This window comes from Oreochromis aureus, linkage group 12 (assembly GCF_013358895.1).
Source record: "Oreochromis aureus strain Israel breed Guangdong linkage group 12, ZZ_aureus, whole genome shotgun sequence".
Taxonomy (NCBI): domain Eukaryota; kingdom Metazoa; phylum Chordata; class Actinopteri; order Cichliformes; family Cichlidae; genus Oreochromis; species Oreochromis aureus.
This window is the reverse complement of record NC_052953.1, coordinates 8,490,245-8,509,269: the sequence shown is the minus strand read 5'-3', so window position 1 is coordinate 8,509,269 and position 19,025 is coordinate 8,490,245. Positions and strand designations below refer to the sequence as shown.

Genomic DNA, 19,025 nt, shown 5'->3' with positions numbered 1-19,025 from the left:
CTGGACATTGATCGGGGCAAATCCCTTCACCACCCTCACCCCATTTCCCACCTCCACGACAAACCATTTCCCACATCAGTCATGATTCCGCTACCATCTATCACCTTATCCGGTTTCCAGCTGAATTATGCAAATACAAGAGGGACTGTCTGTGAAAATATACCTACTTGACCTACTTACAATGCCAAAAGCTCTCACTACTTTATTCTTGAAAATGTGTTCTTGTTGCTAAATCGTAAACGCAGTTGTCTGTTACTACCGAGGACAACAGTATGATGTTTTTGTTGCTTCGGGAGTGTGATATTTGTTTGACCTCCACAAGGATTTTCATTTTTGATTTCTCCCCCTCGAGGGAATTCAAGGTCAGACACACAACACTGTGTGACAAATTAGAATGATTATTCTCAAGGACACCAGTGTGAATAAAGTTGTATTCAGAGCTTTACATAAAGTCAGCATGAGCATGAATGTCATGGAAATATGAGGTATTTAATGATGTTTGTATAGCATACATTTTAAATGTCTTTAAGACATTATTCTTATTCAGGGTTTTCTCTAATCCACACAGGGCCAAAAGTATATATACAAGCTCAAATATATGCACATATCCTCACTAACATTTAGCTAAATGTCTCTGCTGTTGTAAAAGCAGACATGTCTCAAAGATTGTGTCCAAAGTACATCCAAAAACAGGACTGTCCATTAAACTCAAGAAATAGAGAGGTCACAAAGAATGATTGTAGCATTTCAGTAATTAATCAAGCTCCATTTGCCTCAACAGTGGTTCTCAGTTCCAACAAACCAGTGAAAATAGTTTTCACAGGAAATTCCAAGACGATACTCAACTCAGCTCTACTTTTCTTTTAATGACTTCAAAAGACTCTGTACTGAAACCAAGAAATAGAGAAATGCAATATTGCATTTCTCAAATACAGACTCAATTTATTAAATTTCAACGAAATTAATTGTATTTTGAAGAAAGAGCTTTCAGAAACAAATTAATGTGGACTGCCAGACATTTTGGGGAAATTTCTGAAGAATATGAAACCATATGCAGCTCTTCACTAACGGTTTCACGTCCACATAACTTGTATTTGCAAACAGTTGTTTGAACTGATGAACTTTGAATCTGCAATTTCTTAGAAACGGCCGTAAGGGACCTTCCTAATTTTCTAAATGTACAGTTCTGCTTTCATGTTCACATTTTCTTGGACTTTCCCACATTGTCCTGCCTATTGTTCAATCCAGTGAGTGCTGTCAAAAAAAAGCTAATAACTGTAGCCAAGGCTGAGGGCTATTAACAGACAACCAGAAAGTTCAGCACCAAGTGTACATATTTGAGCCCGTATGTATACTATTAAACTTTCTGTGGATCTAAGAACATCCTAACTAATAATAAAAATTGAGTGTGCACTCAATTCTTGTTTTTAAAAGAATTATGTTGTAGAATCATTCCACTCTAGAAAACAAACAATTCAAAAAACTTATTACAAGCCATGGCTATAACATTCATGCCCATGATGAGTGAAGATGTTGTCACGGTACCTGACCCCAAACTGTGGGACCTCAGCACTTAACCAGTGACCAACAGGCTACACGAAATACACAAGGAATTCATCATCCATCACATGGGATTGTCTTTTTATTTTTTAAACAAAGCTTTAAATGACTGCATCCAAAAGCACAGAGAGAAAAAATGATGGTGTTATTATCTTGACAGATAATCAAACAGTGTTGCCAGTTTTTCAGCTTTTTTATTTCCATTTTCTGCCAGTGGAGTTTGAGTTTCTGCAGGTGAGGATGTTTTTGTAAGCTTTCATCATCCCATCTAATGAACCAGATGGTGTTTAGATGAACCCTTTCCCCCTGAGGATGTAAAATGCATCACGCAACTTTTTCATGAAAGGAATGATTGAATCTTCATAGAATCACCCACATCCAGGATACTAATCTGTCCTGTAAGTAACACCACCACAAAACAAGGGGAGTGAAGAATAAAGCAAAAACTGTTTCTAATTTAAGAAACAAATGAGGCAGATGCTAATTTAGCTGTATAAGTGTATAGTTTATAAGTAAAAAAAAACAACTTTCATAAACACTCTTTTAGGTATAAATAATGAGACAGCGATTTGGTGACAGAGCGCTCATTAATGATGTAACCAAGTCAGCTAAGTGAAGCAATTATGGAAATGCCTTGAATTGCAATGACACCATTTCAAATAGACTCTGTAGAATTACAGGAATTATTTTACGGTTACTGTTCATAACCATCATCTTTATCATTGCATTAATTATCATTTCATCAAAGCATTTATTGAAGCTGTTGGCATTATGTTATAATTTGTATTACAGGTGTGATCATAATCACATATTAACATGTTTATTACAGGTGCAGTTATAACCACTTTAAATCATTGAGTTAAATCTATAATCTTAAAAGCTTATATGCTGAGTATATTGTTACAGTAAAATAGTAGCTGAGCAAGGGCCTCAGTGTATTCAGCAACATATTGCACTAGAGTTTACTTGACAACAGGTGACGGAAGGAGGACAAGTCCATGGGGACCTCAAAGGCCTGAGATCATCACCATATTCGGAAGAGGATGCCAGAAAGGGGAACTTCTGTGTCTGCATTTATCTCTTAGAATTGATCATTGTCTGTAAAAGAGGCAAGTAATGTTCTTAAGATGCAAATTATGTGCTTGTAAACGCAAGAGGGGGCGTTATAATACCCTGATGTTATAAAAGCAATCTGGAGTGTATTTTTGGGCGGGGGTTTACAACTGATGTTTTGCAGTTTACATCTCCCCACGCTGCGTGTATTCATTAAAATCAATTGTTTGAACAAGCTCTTCTGGACCATCATTGTTTTACTCTCGTCCTCAATTTCGGACCCTTAACAACTCCCATTCAATAGTCCCAGCCAACTGCTTCATGAAATTGTAAGTAATTTTCCCCACATGTCAATAAGATGTCATTAGCTAAGGTCAATCCTTCCAGTGAGTGTACTAGTTGTCTTCTTCAGAGGAGAGACATATGTTCCCCCAGTCACGTTTCAAGTGTTGCTCACAGCTTCTTCTTCATGTCCAAATACAGCCAAGTCTATCTAATGGAAAAATAAATAAATCAGTGGAATGCAAAATAGGGCAATGCCCACAATGCCAATCTGCTCCAGAAATGGGTGACGTCATGGTGGCTACGTAGGGAAGTAGTTCAGCTTTCTGCTAAATGTGCTTATTATGCTTTTGAACTTTTCTGAGTTAGAAGTGAAGATTAAAGGCACAATCGTATCTGTCCTTTACTTGAAAACAAACAAAACAGTTACCCTGGCTTTGCTGAGGCTATAATCTATCACCACATCCAGACCTCACTAATTAGTTTATGTAAAAATGAAAAATGAGACTTTATGAAAACAGAAATTCAATCTCGCATTAAAGTTTTGTGTGCTTGAAAAGTAATATTATTCAAAGTAATCACTTCTCTTTATGGCCTTTGTATTTTATATATTTTTAATATTGTTTTATATTACCTCTGCAGTGTAAGCAGAATTTTGAGGGTTACAGCTGCTTGTATTTACCATTCTAAATACTGCACTGTTTTATTTAAAATGTTCATTTGCAGAGCATTTTTATTCAAAATGTCTTATTAAAAGTATATTAAAGTTGAATTGCTCAGTAAACATCCTTGAAAGTTTAATTCAATTTACTTGAATAAAAGCATTTATTTACACAGAGAGTTTACATTGTTCAAAACAGTCATTGTCAACTTGTAAACAATTAATCAGGTATTAAAATACTCAAAAAAAACTCTTACTGAAAAGCAGCCATCCTATTTCACATTCACCATCACGCAGCAAACAAGCACCAAGAACCGTCCTTGTATTTCATGCCTGTACAAGATAGATTCTCTGCCAAGGCCGGCAGCGTCGCACAGCCTTTTGTGGCCTCCTTGCGTGAAGAAAATTGGAGCCACTTATTTTAGGTCGTAGGTTCAAGCTAAACCACAAGCTAAATCAAACTCGGTGACACTCTCATTTACCCCTTGAGCCGTAAATTTGCTTACAGCTACTGTCACGCATAGACATTTCCCTAGGTTCTCCTGTTTTTATTTCCTAATTCCCTGTTATATTTTTAAAATTGAACCTTTAAGTTGTGTTAAGCTGCCCGGCGGTAATGACAGAAGCATCGTGGTGAGCAAGTTCTGCTAAACTATTTGATGCTACTGTACAGCAAGGTTATTGTATGTTTGAAGTGGAGCACACTCATTAGCATTATAATCTTTTTAAAAGTCCTCCACATCCTCCTTCACTTCCTTCAATGCTGCCTCTCTTTTATAAGCTGACTTGAGCACAGCAGGCAGGCAGACATCAGACTTTGCAGCAGCTGCCCCAAGGCACCAGACAGATAAGCACACACACACACACACACACACACACACACACACACACACACACACACACACACACACACACACACACACACACACACACACACACACACACACACAGGGAGAGAGAGAGCAAGAGAAAGAGAGAGAACTGAACATTTAGAACTTAATCAAGATATGTTTGTAACCTTCTCCTCTGCTTATTCTTGAGCATACTTATAGATATTAACATTGGAGCACAGAGGAGACACTAGAGTCAAACATTTCTCACAAACACCCACAAATAATTGTCCACATCATAAGAGAACAGACACACAGAGTAATTGTTGGTTGCCGGCTGGTAGGCAGCATCCGGTGCTTTGGAGAAAAAGGAAGTGTGTATCTTTATAACAAGCTCTCTGAAGGAGGCAGGACTGCAGTGAGGTGTTGTAGCTTTTGATCTTTTAACAGCTGCTAGTGTTGCAATTTTTAAAACTCCTACTGGAAAAAGTTGCTCAGTGCGAACTTTGTAAATGTTTTCATCATCTCCTGTCTAAGCTCCATAACCTTCCAGTTATTAATGACTGTATTTCCCCTTTGTCAGCAGAGTAATAATAACAACAGCCCCCTTTTGGCATGCACCATGTGATGTAAGCTGAAACATGCTGATTGTGAACACATATGGTATGCATCCACACGTATAGACTGAGGAGTCAGCCTCGTCAAGCTCTCCCCACCCCCACCGCTCATTGTGTGCTTTTCTCTCTCTCTCTTTTTCATGTGAGCCATCCTTTTTCCTCTAAATTCTTATTTCTCATTCACTTCTTTAAATTATTTTGGGTCCAACTTTCATTGTGAACGAGAGACCTGGAACAGTACGATACAAGATGCAGACGTAAAACTGCTGCAAGTGTACAAGCCTGTAGATTTACAACAGCTGCCAAGGGGAGGAAACCCTGTTAAAAAAGAGGACTGTTTTATTGCCGTTTGACACATAATCCCAAACAGTACATGCAGAGCACAAGACTCTGAGCTGCAATGCTCTGTGTCTGGAAAAGACAGAGACAGCAAGATGGGTTTCGCTTCAGCATTCCAGGCAGGAATGGTTTATTTTTGTTGGAAACATAATTGTCTGTGGCTAGGATTTGGAAGTACACGTTACCCGCCAAACTGCCAGGAAGTGTACATGTGGGTGTTACCGCCCTCTTATGGTGACCTAATGAATTGGAGTTTTGCACAATACAAAGCAGTAGAGTAAACTTGGAGGGCCGAGATGTTTTCTTCCCCCCAGGGTGTTGACACAGTGCAAATGTGCTATGCTGTCACAAGGCCTGATTTCATAGAGAGAGCACAATGGAATTAAACATTGCATAGAAAGAAAGTTAGAAAAGGGAAAGTCAGAATGAAAAAACAGTGGGAACAAGCCATATACTGCTTTCATGGATCAGAATAGAGCTAGTGTTTTATTCAGCAACATAACTGCAGGATTTACAAAATATGATTGTGAAAACTTAACAAATGTGTGTCAAGAGAAACATTCTTTTCAAAATCCTAAACAATGCGGAACAAAAAGGATATCGCTGAGACCTAATGGATTAGTCAGACGTTTTAGAAAATATACTTAATAGCTTTTTTGGTGAGAATTACATGTGAAGATCTCTAACACCGTCATGTCTGTGCAGTAAAGCTCCAGAACTGAAAGGTGATAGTTTAGCTTAGTACAATGACTGGAAGTAGGGTAAGGCAGCTACTCTGGCTGTCACAGATAAAAGGATGTATTAAGACTCCATACAATCCCAAAGTGACTAAAACTGCATATACAGCAGGTAAAATGAGTATTGAACACATCACCAAATCCCATGCAGACTGTTTTTGTGTGGAAGAATGGGCCAGTGTCACACCTGAGCAATGCAGCTTCATATACATACAGTAGGCAAACAATGAAGCCTCTTCATACAGGAAGCTGTGATCACAAACAAAGGCTTTTGTACAAAGTATGAAATACATTTCAGTAAATGTATTCAGTATGTTTTCCCTGTGTCTTTTCTCAATTTTACACATAATTTATGGACATCTATGATTTGATTTCATTGCATGAGTGGATTTGATGGGTTGTTAATTACATTTGATGAGAACTTCATGCCAATAGCAGCTTTAGAAACATATTTACTCAGAAAATTAGTGATGTTTTCAATACTTCTTTTACATGCTGTAAATTAGAATTTTTCTCTGTGTCATTTGAACATATGCATATACAGTTGCATTGTGAAACCTTTTACACATCAGATTGAATGGATGGATGCTTTGTCAGTATCAGAATTTTTGCTGCTTCCCCCAAATAGCGCAAAAAGTTGAATCTATAGCAAATATACTCAATATTTGGCATTGAAATGTTCGGTGCACTCAATGATCTTTCGAATATTTTATTGTACTGTGTTTCATAAAGTCCAAATTATTCATGTTGTAGATATTTGGATTCATGTTTTACTTGCAGTATTTGCTGTTATATTCTTCTTCTATGTAAATCAGTAATTACCAAGCTACATTACTTGGGAAAAACTGTGACATGTGGAGGCCTTTCTGTGTGTTTCTGTGTGTTTCTTTGTGTTTCGGTGGGGTTTTTTTCTCTTACAAGTCAAAGAAGTGCAAGTTGGGGTTATCAGTTATTTGAAATTGCCCATAGATGTGAATGTGATCATAGACTAACATTGTCATTTTCTTATTCCTGTGATGGCAGATGGTTTCATGAAGTTTTTAGTCATGAACCACTTTAGCTGTATTAGGGGAATGAGTGGGTAGTAACATGTGGTTCTCTGTGACCATTAACCACCTGCAAGTTTACTGCATGGGAAAAAATGATAAGAGTGCAGATGTTCCGTGTTCCCCCAATGACATTTGATCTGGAAGAAACTATAAAATATAAACCTGGGGGCCCCTTTGACATATAGAAAAACACCCTAACCGCTAACTCTGTTGCTGAGTAAGTATGTGGTGGTAACCTACTTGGTAAGCCACCAGCCTAATTCTTATACTAACACAGTATCTATGGCAGAAAATCACAAAAGTGAGATTAACAGCTCAGCCCAGGTGTGCATTGCTCCCCTATAGAAGTGGCCATGGTCTTGTCCACCCTGAAAAAACTGTCCAAGAGTATTAAAGGGTCACTTATCAGTGCTTTAACTCAGAAAAAGGAGCTAAAGATTTTGCCATCCAGTAAAAATGTGGGCCTTCTTGGTGCTTACTCTTAGCCTCGCTGTTAGGCTATCCGAAGCTAACAGTGACACAGTAGGTGAAGAAAAGCTTGTTATAGCCAGAGCTAAACTGCTGGTAGGTATAGAGTAAAATCCTCATTAAGAACCTTATATATTGATGGCTTTTTTACAGTAATCATTTAAAGTTAAAAAATTAAATCTGCACATAATATTCAAAAAACAAGTGAGGAAATAGTGTGTACGGTGATGGATAGGTCATGTGCTGTCATGGCAGTTTATTTTCTGCTGTGACACCTTTTTTGTCACCTTTGATCACATAAAGAATGAGATATGTACACTCCTCTTTGTCATGCTGTTTTAACAAATATCTCTTGTCATCCCTGCAGGCTCCCAGTGTGGTCGGATGAAGCATAAAGAAAATGCCTGAGCTCTATCATTTTCTCATGGAGCGAATGGCTTTATAGTATCCTTGTATTGTTTTCATGTTCCTCCGGATTCTTTGCTAAGCTGTGAGCCTTCCACAAAAATCACTACTGATTTTCTCATAACCTCTTTTGTAAACAAAACAGTATTCCTAGCAAGCTGCCAAGTTCAGTGCCAGCTCTGTGAGCATTCCAAGTAAAAAAATCATGTTAAGTGAGCCTAAAAATAGCGAAACAGATGGATATGCCTTGTTCTTCACAACCCCTCCTACCTGTTTCCCTTGATCTGTTTTTTCCTGTGTAGCCACAACTTGGAATATGATTCATCGGAAGAGAAGAAACCCCGTCTGATATTCTACAATGAAAAGGATGAGGTTGTTAAGGTGAGAAGTGAGTACAGGGACCTTTTATTCCGCTGCCTTGTGATGGAGCTTATCAAGAGACCGCCAGAATGTCAAACAGGATTCATGTGGGAAAGTTTCAATATTACTTCATGTGATATCAGATCATCTGTCAGATACCAAGAAAGGGGATGTACTTGAATGAGAGTTAAAAATAAATACATACAGTATATGAACTGGGGATTCTGAGAATGGAGCAATATTTTTTGTACCGAGACAGGAGAGTTGATGTGACTTTGAAAACTGTGTGCCTTGAAAGCGCTTCTCACATGTCATTTATTTTTTCCAGGGTAGAAAACCCCCCTGTTGCAGTTATTGCCCAATTAGCCTCTCCATCAAAACCAATAATAATGAACTGTCTTAATGCTGGCCTACATCAGAAAAGGCTTGAGTAAAGCCTTTTATTTTCCATCTAAAGCTTTGTTTAGGGGCTAAAGTTTTTCTAATGTGGCTTCTCCAGGAGATTATAATTTGACTTTAGGTAAGGAGAAACAAAAAATTAGTTGGAGCCTCTAAATCTGTAGTGGCTAAACACTTCTGAATAAAAACAGGAGTTTAGTAAATCATGTTATATCTACGTATACAGCTAATATACAACGCATTACTGTCTTTAACCACGTTGTGAACCAAACATGTCTGCCCTCCTGTGTGTGTGTGTGTGTGTGTGTGTGTGTGTGTGTGTGTGTGTGTGTGTGTGTATCAGACTGTTTCTGTGAAGAAAATGAAGGCAGACGAGATCAGCAGCTTGTTAGACTCACTCGGCTTCTACAAGAGGTCCAAGAAAGGGGAAGAGGTGCCAGAGGAGTTTCAGCATTTTCCCCTGCGCGCCCCCAGGGACGAGCTGTGATGACACCTTGTGGCCAAACTCTGTCCCTGCACCATGGTCACAATAATGACGAGTGAGGCCCAAAGGCCAAAATAAGCCAGGCACCACTCTGATGACTCGCTGGCCGGATGCATTGAGCAGAGTGTTATGTCATTGTGTTTATCTGCCGAATTTAAATAAAAAGACTATAAAATACACCAAAATCTGCCAGAGTGAATCGTCGCTTTAAATATGTGTACAAAGAACGTAGAATTTTAAAACAAACTGCACAGAGTATGTGCAACTTTATCTCTATAAAGTTTAAGTATCTGCTGAATTACCTAATTAGAAAATCAAATTAACTGAGCATCATAGATGGACACTAACTTCAAGTAAGCTGCCATGCAACTGTTTCAGGCTAATCTTCAGCCCGCCTCCTTCACAATAATCAGATTAGCAGTAGCGTCTGCCAGCATGTGCCTTTATGTGTCCACTTGTATCTCTTCTAGCCTGGTACTATGCGATTGTTTAACTTAAGACAAAAATTAGCAGCAGATACTGAAAACATATTTTGGAACTGTAAAGCTCCTGACTCCTTGGCTCTGTCATGATCACCACCTCTGTCAACAATGCCTGTGTTTTACTCGCCTGTTCCCGAAAACCTGCCGCTGGGTCTGGTGTATATGGGAGGCTCTGTGTTCACAAACAACAGGACAGCAGACAGTGACTTCACCAGGGAGCAAGAGGATGCATCTGGTTAGTTTGCGCTTCCAAAGACTGTTTGGAACTTTAGTTTAATATGTTTACAATACAGCACAATGCCATCTAGTACTGAATGTAAAGGCAGAGATTAGACAAGACATCTAATGACGTAATTCTGAAGTAAATCACAGTGTGCATAATCAAGGATTGCTTAAAAAAAAGAAACTTTTCAGTTTCTTAAGGTCAATAACAAAAATGTTTTCAAGCCTAAAACTCAGATTACTTCTTTTTAGATCGGTTGTAACTGTGCACTGTTATTTGTCTTGCAGTGGTCAACGAGCTGGTTTCTCACCTCCCCCTTCAAATGCTCCTGTATTTCAATATGTTTTATTTTCCCTGTTGGTGGTTTTCAGCTGTGTTCATGCTAGAAGTAAAGGTTAGTGCAAATTAGTCCATGAAACAAACACAAGAAATTGGAAGTATTCATTTTGAAGTCAACAGTTCAGGTTTTGATGAACCGAATCTATTTATCAAGCCCAGAGTATCAATTGGAAAACGTTTGACTTTGGCTCCATCTAGTGGTGCCTTCAAAATGAACTCTAAGCCTCCTCACATAAACTCAGAAGAGGCACAAGCAGTGAACTCAACATTCACTGTCTTTCTGAAAAACAAAACTTGTGTCATTAATATTTTGAAAAAAAAGTTTACATAAAAATCTAACATGCCTGTGTACACACACACACACACACACACACACACACACACACACACACGCACTCCTTGATCATACTCATTAATTACAGCTCTTCACTTTTGCCAGTTCTACTATCTTCCTGGGTACTATCAGGCTCTGCTCATTACTGGGATGATCCTACTTACAGTCATCGAAGTGGTTCGACTTTATCTGGGCTACACTGGCAACCTCAAAGAAAAGGTATTTCAAATTTATATCTTTCACTGAACTACACTCTTTTATGGACCCTGAAAAAACACAGAGGAGGAAACTGCTGAGTATTCTACCTGCTTGTGGCTACAAATGCCTATTGAGTTTTCGTGTATGTGTGTCTTTGCTTTCATGGGGATTAAGCCAAAGCACTTGATGGATGACTGCTGCATCTTTTCATCGTTTGTGTGTGCCAACCCAAATTTTCTCTCTTTTCCTCCCTGTCATCAGGTGCCAGAGCTGGCAGCCTTCTGGCTCCTGTCTTTCATGTTCCAGCTGCCAGTGCTGCTGTTCTTCCTGACCGATGAAGGAATTGTCATCCTGCCTCTGGAGAGAGCTGTCCACTCCCTCTATCTCCTCTTCCTGCTCGCCCAGATCCTGGCCTCCTTCTTGGCACTTAGAACCATGACCCGAAAGCTCACCCTGCTCTTCCATCTGCGCCAGCTTGGCAAGGTGGAGAGCTTCCACCACACAGGGATGAGCCCAGTGTATGGGCTTTCTTATCACCGCAGTGTGCTGCCAATGTCAGCCACCCAGGATATCTACAATTAAAGCAAAAATCCATCCTTTCCTAATAGCATGGGTATCAAATCTAGTGTTGTAGGAACCACATTGTTTGAAACTTTCCAGAAAACCTTCAACAGCTGCCAAAGCATGAGTGTGAGCATTCATTTATTATTTAAAAGAAAGCATTTAGAAACCACCTATTTTGTAAAACTCTGCTCTGTGGGTCTGCGTTTATTATGACTGCATAGCATTCAGAACTTTTTAGGCCACTGTTGTGCTGAAATTTGGGTGCCCCAGATCTTTCTGTATGACTTTTGATGTGGTATAAAATGAGCCTTTGAAAAAATAAAATAAAAATCACATACTAACTCTGATGCCACATTCTGACATTTACCGATGTTTTTAACAGATGAAAAACAACATTTTAGCCCAAGCCTAAATGTCAAAACTTGATGCCATGTCAGCCAAACTGTCATGGAGTGACACTTTTACAGGGGAGTAAGGTAAAACACACCATCAAACAATAAAATGAGATCAGAAATACAAGGCGATATGGTGCCAGTGGCTGCTTTTATCAGTATTAAAGTGTTTCAATTTTTTCCTTTCCTTTCTTAATGATGATGAATGATGGGGGCTGTAGTGTTGGTGGAACGGAATTATTTTGCCGAGGCAGATTACCTTTTTGCCCACAAGAAAAGTCGAGTCTTTCCCCAGGTATATTTCAGCCTATTTCTGGAAGAAGTACTGTGATACTTCAATAAAATGGTTTCTATTTTATCTCCGTCATGGCTACAGCATGCCATATTACAATCTGATAAGTGGGTTGCAGGAATCTAATTTTTTTTTTGGGCAGTGGCCCCCCACACCCTCTAGCAGATCGTTACATGAAGGAACCTTTTAAAAACAAGCGCGTCCATGCTCACAGGTGTACACACGGGTGATCACACACACAAACTACACCCTTTTTGGCTCCTACCTCAAAGCACACTGTGCGCTGTCGATCTCACGTGCTGCACAATAATGTTTAATATTTAGTATTTACTGTCATATTCCCATATATCATTGTGATCTTGTTTATTACTCTCGTTTTCTTCTGCTTGCTTTCTTTTTTCTTTCTCAACAGGTGATCCAGGTGATCGATATATGTATTTTTTGTCTGCTTATTCTGTTGGTTTTGTTTTTGCCCTTTTCCCCGTCCCTCTTCTCAGGTTTTTTTTCTTTCCCTCTTTCTTTCTCTACGTTCTCTCCTCCAGTCAAGTCTGTCCCGTATTCAGCAAGTGAAAATAAAATAAACAATAAAAAGTTGAATCAAATGGACCATTACGGCAAGGCTGGGATGGTCCATTTGGTAAAGTAAATCCGTTGGGCATCTTTCTTCGCCTTTAGACAATAATTCTGATGGCAAAAGAACCAAACGGGACAGGTTAAAAAAAAAAAAAAAAGGAATCTAATTTTTTAAACCTTGTACAGTAAAAGAGTGTAAACCAAATTGCAGCAGAACTGTGTTAAATATTTATGACCACACAGTGGCAGTCAGTGACCAAAAGAGGGATGGGGGAGCATCTGACAGTGTTGCAAAGTCCAATGAGTATAGATTATTATGCACCACATGTCCTGATCAGGAAACCCTCTGGCAGAGAATTAAAGGTTAGCCCTGTCTACATTCGGAAATCGGGTATTTTCTTTAATTGTTTTTAACTCCAAGTCAAGTATACATGAAAATCAATAACATCAATTTTAAATGTAACCTCTTTTCATCTTATTGTCATTGTATATGCCTGACTGGTTTTTAAAATAACATTGTTGTGTGATTTCATATTTTAGCGAGTGGTGCATTAAACAGATAAGAACCCGGTTACTTGAGAGACACAGTTTCTGTGATACAACATGCTTATTCCGCTCTACTTTACATTCAGGAAACAACAAGCTGCAGTGGTTGCTGCATGGTTCATGGAGAGGAGGAAATAGAAAAACCTTTAGAGGGTGGAAATTATGCACTGTATGCAGAAGCAGATGCGTAAACGATACCCTAAACATAAGCTTGCACATTGCTGCATTTTTAAAAAAGGATTTGAATCCCCCCTTCTCCTCCCCTGCCCCCCCTAAGAATTCAAGAGTTAGTTGAGCATAAACTGTAAAGCCATAAGTTGTATTTATGTAACTTTAGAGAGTTTAAGGAAACAGCCATTAGTACTGATAATGAAACAGCTCGGTGTGGCGTTTCCACCACAACAGCAAAATAAAGCAAACCACTGATAAAAACAGAAAAAAAAGTAGTTTAGTCATGATTTTATTATTAGCAGCAGAATCCAAACCCATTAAAAGGAAATAATTTACACAAGCTGCTGTCATCTGCAACAGCATAATTATGTACCACACATGCAAGTGATTTATGGTCATATTTAAACATGCAAAAAAGATGCTTACAAACATCTTTGTAAGCATCTACCTGCACAATAAATTTACACACAATGTTTAAGTGGGGATTCTTTAAAAGACTACAGAAGAAATAATTAACATGTCAACCTCCAGCATCTTTCTTCTTTTAAAGTCTAACCAGTAACTTGAGGATGATGAGTGTTTGTAACTGAAAGTTGGGGCACAGGTTTTTGATAGGAACGTGCATGGACATCTCAACTTATGCCAGGTTGTATCATTAGTCTCTCACTTAATCACTTGATTAGGTTCACCTGCCTGCCTGCCCAGCTGCACCTTGCAACCCATTAGCTGTTCTCAGCTTTTATACACTGGGTAGTGTTGAGTCCCAACTGTTTGAACTAGTGATGCATCATTTCTGCTGTGATTATGTGTTCCAGCATTCACACCTCAGACCATGTTTCATGCTTTGACAGCCGAATACTAAAAGTCACTGTCATAAAAATAACCGTACATGAATTCGTTGTGTTTGGCTGAATGATTACAGTGCAGATCCTGCTCAAATTTGTTTCCTTCAGCACTAGGAAAAAAAGAGTTTGAGTAATTTGTCATTACTTTGAATTCCTCCCACATTAACTAGACAATTGTAGAGAGTAGGAGCTGATTGTGGGCTCTATGCTGTTTTGAGTTAGATTTTAAAGAACAACTACTGTATTACTTCATAGAGTTATAGAACGAGTGTCAGTTCATGTGCACAGTGATAAATCATGTTTATGGTCTTTATTCTCCTCAGTAAAGTCAAAGGGGGGAAAAAACGATTAGAGAAATCAGGAAAAGGTGGATTGAAACTATTAATAAGAGGGTTTTTTTTAATGTTTTGTCTGTATTTTTGCCACAAAACATTCACTGTACTTACTAAAAGATGTAGTACAACAGTCCTGTTTTCATCTTTATTTAACCTGACATGTTTTCATGTCAGCATCATGTTCAGACTTTCCATTTTCCAAAGAGTACTTCATGTTCATCCTACTTCTCTCCATATCTGGTTTTAATTATGAACTCCTATTAGGTGCTGCAGAGAGGGAGATTATTCAGCTGGTGGTGAAGAAATGAAATAGAAATCACCCCCCTGGAGACACAGTGGTCACATCTGAAGCAGCTCTTTGCACCTTTTCCCTCATCAAATTGCCTTTCTTTAGCACGCACTGAACAATAGCCTTTGATAGTCCTGTTGCATTTTCTTTTTCGTCTCACTTAACGTATTGCTTGCCTCATGCTTTTTATGCTCTTCTGCAAAAGTTTTCTTCTTCCCGTCGTGTCCACAATTCAGCAGCATAGCTCATCGTCAGCTGTGCATTAGTGAGAATGTCATCACCTTAATTATGATTGGGTATAGCTCAGAGGTAATCACAACTGTGACTGACGAGGCTGTGCTAAGCACCAGCGGGAGGCAATATCCGAGACATCACAGGGACATCCTTATGCCTTATTTCAGTAATCCTTCATGGTGGAGAGCTTGCCAGTGCTGCCAAGATGCCTGGAAGTGTTCCTGCCCTCTCTATTCCAGGTGCTTATACAATGAGCCTTACCCTCACAGACTATTATAGTCCAGCTTCAATATAAATTATGATGAGAAGTTGTTGGTACCAGTTACTAAATTGTCAGGGGTTTTTTGTTCGTTTTTTTTTTTTTAATGCAAATTATTTTCACTAAACATTTTTTGTTGTGATGAAGCAATAAATACTTCTATGGCTGAAATAGTAAAAAGCCTCTATATACTGTTGTTTAGGTAATGTCTGCTTGGGTTTCTGTTGAAAGGGTGATCAAAACTCTTCAGCCCTGCTGGTGTTGTATTCTGAATTAGAGAAAAGCTAAAGCAAAAAAAAAAAAAAGTTCGGGACCTCTGTTCAGTACTGAATTTGGTTCAGATATTATACAGACAGAAATGCCACACAATAAAATCTTCAATTTGAAAAGCAAATCCAGCATATAAAAAAGGAGCTGTCTCATAGCCTGAGAAAAACAAACCTTTAAAGAACTTTTAAAACAGAAATATTCAACAGAAACAGCTGAGGACAAGGACTTGCAGGTGTGGCTTATAAAGACTGCGACACACTTAAAAAGTGCTTAAACAGTTTTCAATTTTACTCACTTTTTTCAGGTTCTTGTTTAAAATATTAAAATGTTTTAACTGTCGGAAGCCTTCTTATATTTTATTTCCCCCTTTTTTTTTTTAAAGACTTGTTAAATAAATAGCACATTAGCAGCTGACCCTCCTCTAGAGCACACTGCTATACCTCTATAACCTGTTTCCTTTAGAAATTGAGGGGAATTTCTTTCAAAAATATACAATGTCTAACAGGAGCTCACTGGTAAATCCTCTGGGATATTTTTCAATCTTGTTTTTTTTTTATTCATTTTCCTAGATACAGTTGGTTGGACCTTAGTGTCTGCAAAGAAGGGGCAATACGATAGTTGATGGAAACACATGTATGGTTCTGTTATTTGATGCCATTGTGATGACCCAGCTGCTTCACCAGTCAAATCAGAATAAGCGGAAGTCATTTTAGGGATAGAGAACACATATTGCTCAATTACTGACTCTAAATGATATTGGGCCATGAAATTCAAATTTCATTCATAAGCCACTTATATTGTCTCCACCTTTACAGCCTGCAGGAAACGCGACATCACACTGGCAGGCAGGGAATATTGAAACTGGACTGAAATTGGCGGCTGGATATTTTCAATTTGGGGTCTGATTACCCGGGTGAGTGGAATGGCAGGGCAATTCACTTCTCCCTGTGGTTTAAACGGATACTCAGCATACAGTACAGATGGAATATTTTATCTATAGCAGCAGTATTAAATCTGAGGGTTTGATGACATGGGAGAATCTATTGCCTTGAGTGTAAATCGAGGGGCGCTGTTTTTAACAGCCTTACTAAACACTAATTTCCAGCTCTATATTGTTATATCTGGATTCCATTAGAGAAGTAAAAAAAAAAATCCTGCTCTCCTGTGATTGGCTGCCTCTTCTCTGAATTCCTATAAGCAGGACCCATTGCTCTAATGTGAGCATCTTCACTTCCAGTTGAAGCTTTTGAAAACATGCTAAGCAACAGTTGCTTGTTTCGAAATGGCTCTTTCTCATATCCATCCATACATGTTTACACCTGAATTACATGTGATGAGAGTGGATGGTTATCAACAACCAAGATTACAGCAGGGTGTCTGCTGAGTAGATCTTTAAATCTTCTAAGACGATAGTGAGTTTCAGATAGTCCAACACTCTTCACTGCTCAGAAAAATGTAACTCTTACATTTGCCAACCGACAGCTGAAATATTCAGCAGCAGAAGTTGTAAATCCTCTTTCATTACAAATTATATTTAACTACACCATGGAAGCCATCCATCTGCCTGCCATGTTCCTTGCCCTTAGTGTTGCAGTAACAACTGAATACCTCACCATCTGAAACACAAACATAAATACAGACGTTCTGACAGATGTGTTAGCTGTGATATGGTTTGGTTTTTTTGTTTTTGTTTTTTTTTGCCATGGTGGCAAAATAATGATCATTGTGGGTATAAATACATAAATAAATAACTGATCTGAGATGTGAAGGCAAATATCATGCGATGAATAGTCCCCCATGTTCCCATATTCACATCAACCAAATGTATCTGTTGATTTCTTCTGAAAAAGCCTAACTTCTTGTGGATGCTGATGATAATATGGAGAATCTAGGCAAAAATTCCAGGTATGTTCTTATTGATAAATTCATTTTCACGGCACAAAATATTGACAGTGGTATTATCTGTGGTCTGAAGAAGCTGATGTGACCTTGGTCCAAATACATTTTTACCCAAATCATATGAGGCAGAGACACTTCCTTGATATAGGATCGAGTGGAATCAGTGTGATGTGAGGTTGCTAGCAGCACATCTGCAAAATGCAAAAATGCTGCTTAAAATCTGCAACAAAACTTTCAAACCAACCTGGTATTTGTCCCTTTGGCTCTCTTAGTGGTAGACTAGCTAGACAGGTGAACAAAATACTGTGTTTTGAAATTGCAAACATTGCCTGCTTTCTGCACAGGTTTTCCAACTGTTCTTTATCTTTGTTTTCAGCAATTTTCTTTCACTCAGACTAAAGGCAGAGGATATTTTTATTTTTTTATAAGCATGAATATATATTGAAGTATAAAGGGAATGCACCATTACCTGATTTCAATGTCACTGAAAGCAGTATGCTGCCACTTGTATTTTGCAACTGTTAGCTTGTTGAGGGAGTCCTCGAGGACTTTTTGGCTAACAAGAATGAACTTGGACTGGGGCAGATGACAGCAGGAAGTTGGGGAGTGAAATGAGAGTTACACTTGTCTGGCACAACCTGGGGCCTCACTGGCTCAGCTGTCTTGTTTTATTCATACATGGTGTGACTGGTGACATGCAGCTGCCATCAGGATCCTGGTATGGCTGACAGACTGCTGCACTGGAGGGAGGAGGTTTTGGTTTGTGTTATTTTACAGACTTTCTCTGGCCTTATGAGCCAAAGCCAGCCAGCCTTTATTTCTCTCTTAGCAGACAAGATTCAATAAAAAGCACTCAGAGCCTTGATGAAGGTGAGTGACTGGAATCCTGTCATATTCATTTTTGGCTTTATTTGTAATTCCAGATTTCCATGTTTTTCTTTCTTTTTTTGACCCAGGTTCTAGTTACACATGATGCATGGAAGTACTTCATTTCATTTCATTTCTAGAGCCTGCATAACATAGTAGAGTTAATACATGGTCTTCCTTATGACTTTCTCAGTTTTGTGTCACAAGCTGCAACTTGTGTAATAAAGGCCCTTGGGTGGTACCTATTTTGGAGCTTTACGATAATTTGCTGCCATCTCTACAAAGTCCATTAAATTTGTAAACAAAGTTATTCAAAGTTATTTCGACAATAATGACCTACAGTGAGTTTAGTTTAAACACTAAATGAAAAGAGGACAGGAATGTTACACTTGGGCAGATGTGAATTGCAGCTGAGCCATTTAACTAACCAAAGGAATAGTCAACTGGCGAGGGTTAGTCATCTCTCTCAAGGGCACTTCCGTTTGACACTTCATGGATATATTATAGTCTTGGCTGTTGAAGAGACTGTACAAATGCACTATTTTGCTTTCATGACCTTCAATATTGTCCTGCTCCAGGGAGGTGCCTGCAAAGAAAGAGGTGTAATTGTAAGTTATTTTTCTTATGAGCTTTGTCTGTGTGTGTGTGTGGTGGGAAATGCTCCTCTAA

The 19,025-nt window shown here is 38.7% G+C and overlaps 2 protein-coding genes across 2 annotated transcripts; both read left to right on the top strand.

The window, feature by feature from the left end:
- The first annotated feature begins 7,530 nt into the window (after positions 1-7,530).
- Positions 7,531-9,429, top strand: selenoe (selenoprotein e). The gene is made up of 4 exons (XM_031746557.2): positions 7,531-7,692; positions 7,964-8,040; positions 8,304-8,382; positions 9,104-9,429. The coding sequence occupies exons 1-4, from the start codon at positions 7,585-7,587 to the stop codon at positions 9,245-9,247; spliced, it is 408 nt and encodes a 135-aa protein (XP_031602417.1). The 5' UTR covers positions 7,531-7,584; the 3' UTR covers positions 9,248-9,429.
- Positions 9,430-9,688: 259 nt separating this feature from the next.
- Positions 9,689-11,645, top strand: zgc:112294 (transmembrane protein 17A). The gene is made up of 4 exons (XM_031746720.2): positions 9,689-9,961; positions 10,237-10,343; positions 10,728-10,841; positions 11,082-11,645. Exons 1-4 carry the CDS (start codon positions 9,835-9,837, stop codon positions 11,400-11,402), a joined length of 669 nt encoding a protein of 222 aa, XP_031602580.1. The 5' UTR covers positions 9,689-9,834; the 3' UTR covers positions 11,403-11,645.
- The last annotated feature ends 7,380 nt before the right edge of the window (positions 11,646-19,025 follow it).